General features: G+C 30.2%; 1 protein-coding gene across 1 annotated transcript; it reads left to right on the forward strand.

The window, feature by feature from the left end:
• Positions 1–2,236: 2,236 nt before the first annotated feature.
• On the forward strand, positions 2,237–9,560 carry LOC106786950 (chondroitin proteoglycan-2). The gene is made up of 3 exons (XM_014748860.1): positions 2,237–2,511; positions 7,312–7,722; positions 8,794–9,560. Exons 1-3 carry the CDS (start codon positions 2,460–2,462, stop codon positions 9,102–9,104), a joined length of 774 nt encoding a protein of 257 aa, XP_014604346.1. The 5' UTR covers positions 2,237–2,459; the 3' UTR covers positions 9,105–9,560.
• Positions 9,561–10,488: the final 928 nt, after the last annotated feature.

Consider the following 10,488-nt stretch of genomic DNA (forward strand, 5'->3'; position numbering starts at 1 on the left):
CTGTAATTAGTAAAACTTACAATTAGTTTCAAATTTGTACGTGATCCATATCTGTCGGTATTTTTTCCTAAGTAATACAACCATTTTATACCGTGTGTAAAGTGGGTTGCCTACGTAAAGGAGAGTTACAAATTGATACTTACACGTGTACTGTTAGATCGAGTCAAAAGTTCCTTCGTATTATATTATACAAGAATGAAACAAATCTTTCTTATATTTTGTATACAAATTTAATATTTTTCTTGATTAGATTAGTATTATGTTAGTTATGCAATCTTAAAGTTATTTATCAGAAAAATATGAAAATACTATAAATAATAACTACAGAGAGGAGATAATCAAATAAATCATTTTGTTGAATTGTTAATTTTGTAATCAATACAAGAATATTATTTTCTTTGATGTATAATTACCGTACTAGTATGATCATTGAGACTAGAAATACAGATCTTAAGATTAGAAGCGAATAACTTGGAATTACGAGGGATGGGATTAGATGAAAATCGGCATACTTATGACGAGAGAGTTTCGTAACTAGGTGCCATTGTTTCATTCTTGTATATATATATATACACACCTATATAGATGAATATACAGGGTGTCCCAAAAGGTTTGTTCATAAAACTTATACTACATATTACTGAAGTCAAATAGATGAAAAAAGCTAGTACAAACACATATCCGAAAATACATTATTGGAAATATATAAGCATTCACAGTTAATCTCAGTAATACGTAGTATAAGTTTGGTGGCAAACTTTTTGGACACACTGTATCTCTACATCTAGATACTTATATACATCTTTTACCTTTTCTCTTGTGACCATTCTCACCGAGCATCACTGAAATAATCTTTTCGAGTAACGAGCCACTGTGTGTCTCATTCTTGCTTGCTTGCATAAGAAAATAAAGCTAAGATCTTGAACGGATTTTGTTTGGAGTCACGGAAGTTCGTCGTTCTTTTCAACGTGTTGCTATGTCGTTATTAATTACTTTGCTTAACTCTCTTTTTATTTTTATTTTTAATTAATTATTTATGATTCAAGTTCCGCCAAAGTTATTTTAAGCGAGTAAAATTTGAATTAACGATATTTATATAAATAATTTGTGAGAATTGAAATGTAATGTGAAGTATTAATAAAAAATAATATTAATGCTAATAATATTAAAATGTTTTCTCTCTCTGATTATAACTGGCTTCAGTGAGATTTACAAGAAGAGAGAAGCTGATTCACGGGAAATCTCATCCAACTATACTTGAGAATACTTAAGCGTTGTTTTCACCGACCTATTGCGCGCGTAGTGACACGCAGCTCGATAGAAAGAATTCTTTGAAGGAATCTGGAAGGTCGTTGTTAACAACGATTAAATTACAAAATCTAAAAGAAGTATCCGCAATACCAAGAATCAGTAAAAAAAAAGAAAAAATGAAACATAAACCGTATCTTAAAGATTATAAAAATATCTAAACTTTCTTATAATTTCGATTCAAGTATTCATGCTATGAGCAAATAGAGAAAACTTAATGTAAACAGTTATGTTTGCTAAAAGTAAAATATCAAAAAGAAAAGAATGATGGATATAGTAAAGTAGTTACCGAATTCTTAGAATGGTCCTAAAGGAAATGATGTGTCATATTTGTCGTTCTGCCCGTTACGTGCACGTGCAGAAAGGTTATAGAGTTGTCATCGACATATTATATGTAAGTAACTAACTAACACATCAGAAAATCTCATTTCAGATATTTATATACATTTTATACACATATATCAAGAAGCTTTAATTAAAATGTAAGGAGAAACACTCTTCGGCAAATAAATTTCTTTATATACGCAGAATTATATAAATATGGGAAAATTGTTGCAATAAAAAACGTATCCATAAAAATATAAAATAAAAAAAAAAAAAATAAAAAGGAATATTTTTCTTTTGCTCTGAATCACATTAATATAACTAAGAAAAAGAAATGAGAACGCATATCTAAGGGGGAGGTCATTAATATTATAATTAATCAGATAATAAAGTAATGAAAAGGTGCGTTAGGATGCATTAAAATCGTTAGTTTCATGAAACGAATCATGAAACGAAGCAAAGGCCTCGATAGAAGAAAACCAGGTGTGTGTGTTCTCCAGTTAAGCCTTCCTATGCCACAGAGATCGGACTAGTGAAAGAGTGGGGCGCTCATATAAGACACGAAGCCAAACGCCTCTGCCAGTGACCAGGCTCGACACGAAAACTCATCGGCCGAGCTTCTTCGCCGCTTTTAAACACTAAAAACCCTATATATAATAATAATTATTATATTAGTCATTATATTTTCTTAATATTCATTAATATTATACCCCAAGTTGATGGTTCCAACAGCGTAAAGAAACTCAAATTCCGAGTAACGTCAAGTTTCATCATTGTTGTAGTTCCACAAAAGCCCTTTTTATCGATAACACATACATATCAACAGAATGGCAACGAGACGAGTTACTTATCTTCTTCTGATTGCCCTCATCGTACACGGTGAGTGTTAATGACCGTCTTTCATTTTTATTTTTTTTTTTATTCCCTGCGTTTCTTTCCTTCCTTCCAATTTTTCATAATCTTACCAATGTTTCCTACATTTTTTATTTATTTTACATTGTTAGCAAATAATTATTCCTTTCTTCTTTTTTTCTTTTTATATAACAATTACACATGGTTTCTATATATTAAAAATTGTATAATTATAAGTTAAGAGTTATGGCGAATTTTTGGAATGAAAAATTGCGAAGATCAGGATCAAAAGTTAAAATCATTCGTAGATATATTTTATTTCTTATATGCATCTCTTCGTTAAACAATGATAACTATTTACTAGAGATTTCACACATCTCAAGAACTTTCTCTGGCGTCTTGTGAGTGAAAATATGAAAGTAGCTCATCGACTGTTTAACTCCACCATTTCCCCCTAAATCCCTTCCTCCCACCTCTTTCTCTTTATTTCTTTCGGTATCTTTCTCCTTTTTCTACCCAATCCTTTCTCTTTCACTTCCTTCTCTCATCTTTCTTCTCTTTTTTTCCTTTTATTTTTTTTTTTTCACTTCCATTACATTTATTAATATTGCATTTTTAAAATATCGAACACAAATTTTGATTTTAATTCATTTATTTGTATAAATTTTACACGAGAGATTCACCCTGAATGTTTTGACCGAATTTTCTGAACAATTTATTTATATTTAAAAATAATACGCGGTCAGATATAATTATATGATAATATATTATTATTAATATTTTTCTTTTTTATATTTTTTCGTCATACTTTTTAATATTTATTTGAATTGTTTCTAACTGGTAAGGAGGACACAGGTAGATGGAAGAAGGATAGGTGTGTTTTAAGATTCTCGTTTTCCCTTCAGGCTATTTGTCGCGCGTTCGATTTGCAGTTCTAAAGTTACGTAAGAGATTCTACTTTCTACCGTCAAGTAGTGTTTTTCATTATAGAAATTAGTTTAAGTCGCATTACTTGTTCTGCCTTACGTAGACGCATACCAGAATGTATCATGGAAAATATTCATTCGATCGTTTCCGTACTGGTTTCCTTTCCTTCCGCGAATGTAAAACCTGATTTAAAAAATTATTACATGTGTTGGCCAACGTTCGTTTTATCTTGTCTGCCTCTCTTTCATTTTCTTCTTGTATTAATTTTTTTTATTCAGTATTTATCTCAGTGCATTATAGTTGTTCAAATATTTTCAACTATCGTTGTTCTGTTAGATTTTATTTAAATTTTTGAAAAAAAAAAAGAAATTCATGTAGAATTGTCAAGAATAATTGTAAAAGTTTTGTAAAAAAGAAACGCAAGTAGGTCGAATAATTTGCAGTAGAGAGGCGTTAAGATTGCTTCATCGTTAATCAAGATTCTACCGAGAATATAAACGTTTGAATGAAAAATTCTTTGAAGACGTCATATTTAAATTCTTTCATATCTTACTCTAAACATTGCTATTAATAATTTGAATATATTAAAAAAGAATTCAATGAATATAAAATACTCTTTACATGTAAGGTTTATTTAAGTAAATATCAAGAATATAAAATATTAAATATATATTTCTCTACTTGTCATATTCATAAATATTATTAATGTCAAGAAAAAATTCAAAAGTAAGTAGGAAAAAAATATTATTTTTTTCATAAATAAAACAAATGAACGATCAATAGTCCATCAAAGTATACCTATTAACGTAATCTATCATTAAAATTCTCGTCAGCTTGGTGGTAGCTATGTCTAGTCCGGAAACTAGAATGGCATAGCATTAAGTAATTTCTACCTAGTTCAATCGAAACCGGTCATTATTCTTTTTCCCACGTATATTTGAAATTTTACTGCACCGTTAACTCCCGTTACATAGTCGATTGAAAATAATTAAATAAAGAATTAACTAGATCGTGGTAATAAAAGATCACTACTTTCTTATACAAGTTTTTCATATATATATATATACAAACACATATACACATGTGCATGTACATGTATAGAAAATATTTCTCGCGGAAGTAAATGTGGTGTTATGTATAGTCCCAGGTAGTACGTAATTATGTATTATATATCAATTTGATTCTTTAGAAATATATTCAAAATACAGGAAATATCTCCTTCATTTAGATTACTAAAAAAGATGATTAATATCACTAATATATAATTTATTAATCATTAATATTTTCTCTCTCTCTCTATGATTTTCCATAACTTCAAATTAAATAATTTTGTCATTGTCAAAAAATGTGCAGTTTATATATGCAATGTTGGATATTATTTTATCGAAGCTACTAAATAATTGGAAATATTGATTAATTAGTGGAACGTATAAGTAACTTTGCCAATGGTGGAGCCATCTAACCCACACTTCTGTTCACTCTTTACAAGGAGTTGTAAAAGAAGGGAAAGTAAGCCTTCGCTTACAGAACGTCGGCACCGTTTTTACTGTGCGTCGTCCCTTACATAAGATACTTCTTACCCACTCATTGACATCTCCTCTTATTTCTTGGTGTCGTTCTATCTCAATAATAATTAATTATTTTATATTAAATCTTCTCTTAATTTTCAATATATTACGTTTATTAAATAAAGTGAGTCTTCATTATTATTACTTTTGGTTTGTGTCAATGTGTAGTAATAATTGATCTATTATAGTTGTGAATTTTACACATCTTAAACTGGAAAATAGTTTTGTTTTAATATTGAATGATTTTATTCTGAATATTTTGCTATTTTATAATACCGTAATTAAACATAAATGTATAAATCATGTTTAGAAATATTCGTGTATAAATTCGCGCAATACTTGTTAAGCAACCCAACGTAAAATGCCTTTTACGTTCTTCGTCTGTTACTCTTTTTCTCTTTCTCTTGCAAAAGTATCATGAAGAAGGTAGTATTTGAATTCCATAGAATCGTCATTGACCGTAATGGTGTTATTCGAGTTCGTGCACTTAGGCGAAGAGACCTTAACACTTTTTTTATTACTTATACTCATACATGCATATATATACAATATTTCAAGTACAATGAACTCCCGATGCATGTGCAATGCCAACCTTAGATAATCTAAGAGAAATATTTGACTTTTAACATCTATAAGATAGATTTGTTTAATTGTGTTATTTTATGCATTATATAAATAATGTATATTATAATATAATCATATATATATTATATAATATAAGAATAAAATAAAAAAAAGCACAGAATGATGAGAAAACATATCGTGTTATAGAATTTTGGTATTTTGTGAATTCCTATGTAACACATTCGCGTAATAAAGGAAAGATATCATTTAGAATGGCATCAGATCGAATCTTTAAGAGAGTTCGAAGATGGGAGAGGCGAGACAAGACGAGAAGGTTTGCCACGAAGGTTGCGAGTCAAGGCTAGGCACTTTCACTCGTATCTACTCTTGGGAGCGAGATACTGGCCGATTTCCCACCTTAACTTACTATTTACATACTTTTGCGATCGACCGACTAAATGCCGCATCGATCGAATTATATTAATCCCCTCTGGAATATTCTCGGCAACTTCCTCAACAGTGGCTGCATTTTTGCATGACCACTTTTTTCCTATTTGTTATACGCGTTTACTATCATTGCTTTTATCGATAAGTCAAACGAAAATTATACAGGAAGCTACTAACAGTTTTCTCTCTCTCTCTCAACGATCTAAAATTAAATATATATTTAGTGTCTGAAGATTTTTATTTTATAAAAGATAACCTATTTTTATTAGATATTCGCTTATTTTTGTATTTATTCTCGTTTGATATAGTGACTAGTATAGTTGATTTTATTTCAAATTCTATTTTCAATTTGAATTTGTACATTTAATAAATAAATATGGCAATCCAACTTTCTTTTAACGTATTAAAGTAAGTTAACGTCGGAGGGAAATGAGCACGTTCGGAGAAAGCGTTCGTCTTATTACCACAATGAGAATGTAAAAGTTTAATGCCATTATTAAATGTATCAGACGAGAATGGTAGCTCATATGATCGAATCTCTAAAATGTATTTTCTCTCTCTCTCTTTTTTTCTTTCTGCATATAAATATGTGCTTTGGCCTTTCGGTTTGTTCCACGATTGCTTTTTTAACTTTTCCTAGTAACATTTAGCGACAAAACTTGTTACACTTTCACCGTTAAGTCTAACTAGTTTATTTTTCATTATTTTTATTTTTCTATCCGACACACTACTAAACACGCATACAAATTTATTTGTAAAACGTGAATGGCTGGATCACTTTTCGTTTGTATCATATTATTTAAGTGAAATGCATTACATAAATTTGTATCGGTGACTGGAACGAACAAAAAAATGTAGAATTTACGTAATGTTGGTCAAATATTCGAACTGTGTAATTTATCAGTTACAAGAGTACTCTCATTAAAAAAAAATGATCAACAAAACACCATAAGGACAATTTCGTGAATTGAAATAACCTCATTTAACCTCGAACAAATTCATGAATATGTGATATTTATAATGTCATGGACAACCACGACAACGAGGATGTGTAATGAATAAATTTATGAACCCATCTTGCAACCTTCGAACGGATAAAACGATGAAAAAAGTAAACAACCCAAAAGGTGATATACGTGTGAAACTTTGTAATTCGAAAAGGGACACACTTGTTTTCCTTGACGATAATTCCTTGCAAATGTGTGCCATCTTTTTTTTTACACATTTTATCCTTGACAAATTAAACCGATGGTATCACGATGAAGTTTTAATACTTTTGCAAACGTGTTTACTAATGCAACAAAATCATTGACTGTTTCAGTATCGTACGGTCAAAAACAACACCAGGAAGATCCTTGTCAGACAAAATCAAGAGTAGTAGGAGATGTTGAATATTGCGATCGTTATTGGGAATGCGTTAACGGAAGGCCTGAATTATTTGACTGTCCAAATGGTTTAGTTTTCGCTGGTAAACACAGAGGTGTTACCGAGGGTTGTGATTATCCTTGGAGAGCTAATTATTGCGATGGTAAACGCCAAGCAAATCCACCAATATCAGCTGAACACTGCGATTGGCTTTACGGAATATTCGGCCATGAGACATCCTGTACGAGATATTGGACCTGTTGGAACGGAACTGCAACTGAACAATTATGTATAGGTGGTCTACTTTACAACGAAAGGGCACGATCTTGCGATTGGCCCGAAAATGTCGAGGGTTGTCAAAAACATCGTGAGTATACATATAACTTTAGTTTAAAGAATCTCGAACTTGTGCATTATGCCTTTCTCTTTGGTCTCTTATTTTCTTTTTCTTACTCCTTAGTATAAATGGGTATTTTTATTTTTATTTATTTTTTTTATCCGTTGAAAAGAGACCTTGGGGAAAAGAGAGAAATGTGTTAATTAATATCCGAGACAGGTACTTGTTTCATGAAAGTAAAATAAAGAAAAAAACCTTTGTGCAAATTATGTTTAAGAAGTGTGGTAGAATAGTTAAATTCATTTTATAACAATAATTATATGGTTGCTATTTATTTGGTCAGTATTGTTAAATAAATGGTAAACATCGTAAAATCAAATACCCACTGGTATACAAATATGTTCAGTATTTTAAATTTATTATAAAATATTAGCATATCTCTCTCTCTCTCTCTCTCTCTCTCTCTCTCCTGTATTAATATATAATCCTGATGTAACTCTGATGTAAGTAGGAAAACTATTGGCGACCTGGGTATTCCGAGTATTTTAGTAACCGGTTCTATCTCGAAATAAAAAAAAAATATTAATCGAATCTTATACAATCCTGCAGATATCTGAGTACCCGAGTAAGATATGCAAGGAAATGAAAAGTATAAAACTAATGCATTTACTGTTATACTTATATTGCACATTGCATGCATTATCGAGAATCCTGTTACCTACAATATTAAACTGTTTGCTCGTATTAAGAAGTTAAACATACATAACAAAAATATTAATATCATCTTATAAAATATTGTTTTGTAAATGTGAACTATCCTACAAATTTTGGTGCAACACACACATGCATAGATATTTTATAGATTAAATTACAAAAATTGTAGATGAAATGTTGCTTTTGTTATAAATACTGATAATTCCTTGAAAATATTAACAAATCATCAATACTAAACAAAATATTCGTATTTGGTAACCATTTATTTTACAAAATACTGACCAAAAATATTTACGAAAATACTATTAGAAAAATAAATAAAATTACATAAATAAATGGCTTTAGGAAAAAATGAACAATGAATTAATAATTAAAAATTGTCTACAGCATTATGCAACGACGACGCGAATGGCAATGTTCCATTAGGAAAATCCTGCAACCGTTATTGGCAGTGTCAAGGTGGTTACCCGCGTTTGCAAAGGTGTCCAGCAATGTTGGTCTTTGACAGACGATCTTTAAGATGCGTTGTACCACCCACCGAGGATTGTGACGTACCAACAACGCAACCAACTTTGGATGGAGATCTTCAAGAAGGTCGATTGGAACAAGAACCCGAAGAAGAAAATTTACCACCTGGTGTACCACCACTTCCGGCTGGTGCCTTACCGATTCCTCTTAGACCCCGTCCTAGAAATTAATTTGCTTGCACCAATTTCCCCCCCCCCTAAAAAAATAAAAAATAAAAAAAAAAGAAAGAGAATAGTCAAGAAACGATCAAAAACTTAATTATCGCATTTCGCGCGAACACGAGACTTTTATAATTATTTTGTTGATTATTATCGTATTATTCTAACATTATTCAATCCAGAATAGGATTTACAAATATTTTTGAACAAATGACGCTCACAAATCGTAAAAGAAGAAAAAAAAGAAGAAAAAAAAACAATTCAGTACTCCAAAAGCAGTATACTCCATTTAATTTTTTAATTTTTGTTTCGTAAGTGTAAGATTTATCTTTTATAATTACAACAAAATAAGCGTAATCATGTTAGATGGTTAAGATTATTATTTTTTGTTTGTGTTTTTCGTTTAATTTTTTTTTTTTATAAGACCTGTTCATCATCCGCTCCTTAGTCATTTTTGGTGAAGATGTAAATATTTGTTCTTTTAGCCATTTCTCACTTTTTTCCTCGAAAGCAGTCTCCCTCTTCTTCCCTCTCGCCCTTCTGTCCCTTCCACTCTCACCAACCTTTTATTTCTATTATTGCATCCAAACGCATTTACAACCTGGTCGATAATGTATAATATAGAACTACATTAAATAAACTATATATTATATATTTTTTTTAGAAGCCGCTAATATTTATTCCATGATTTTCCTGTACCTAATAAAATGATCTCTACAAGTTTAAGAAAATATAATAAAAGTTATGTGCTTTTTCTTTTGTATATTATAGCATTCATTTGTGGAATAACTAAAGAGACCTGAAAAGTATGGCAGAAGACAAAATTACATATTTCAACTAATTGTAAGTGATATTTGAATTCACGCGCGCGCACGAGAGAGAGGCATGTAATTAAATTATAAAAATTAAAATTAGATCTTATAAATACAAACAAATTTTGATAAATACTCGTTGAATTGTCGGTTGTTTTATTGATCACGTCTAATAATTAAAATATTCAAAAGCAGAGATTTATTAAATAAAAGAATAAATTCGTTTGAGAACGTGTTACCATTAGTCTACTCTCTGCAAGATCATTAATACTTTATTAATCATTATCATTTTCGAAATAACTACTGAAAATTATTGATGAGTTGAAAGTACTGAAATTAAAGCAGCTATTTGGTAAATATTTGATAATGCAGATCACATTAACGCGAGACGTTTGTGTATGTGCCTTCAGAAATGCATGTATTATATATGTAAACAACTTTCAATAAAAKTAATTACATAGAAGACAAAGGCTCATTTCAACGTTTGATTTCGAAGAGGACAGTGCATAGATCATATACTCAGTGCTTCTAAATTGCAATATACATTTCTATCGATTAATAAACAATTATTTTATTAATCTAAT

The sequence above is a fragment of the Polistes canadensis genome, unplaced genomic scaffold (assembly GCF_001313835.1).
Source record: "Polistes canadensis isolate GaletaPanama2010 unplaced genomic scaffold, ASM131383v1 scaffold_89, whole genome shotgun sequence".
In the NCBI taxonomy this organism is placed as follows: domain Eukaryota; kingdom Metazoa; phylum Arthropoda; class Insecta; order Hymenoptera; family Vespidae; genus Polistes; species Polistes canadensis.

Bases quoted from the DNA above. Each gene is read 5' to 3' on its own strand.
- LOC106786950 (XM_014748860.1), top strand. From the start codon at position 2,460: ATGGCAACGAGACGAGTTACTTATCTTCTTCTGATTGCCCTCATCGTA. The intron at 2,512-7,311 runs GTGAGTGTTAAT...TGACTGTTTCAG, and splicing joins GATTGCCCTCATCGTACACG to TATCGTACGGTCAAAAACAA. The intron at 7,723-8,793 runs GTGAGTATACAT...AATTGTCTACAG, and splicing joins CGAGGGTTGTCAAAAACATC to CATTATGCAACGACGACGCG.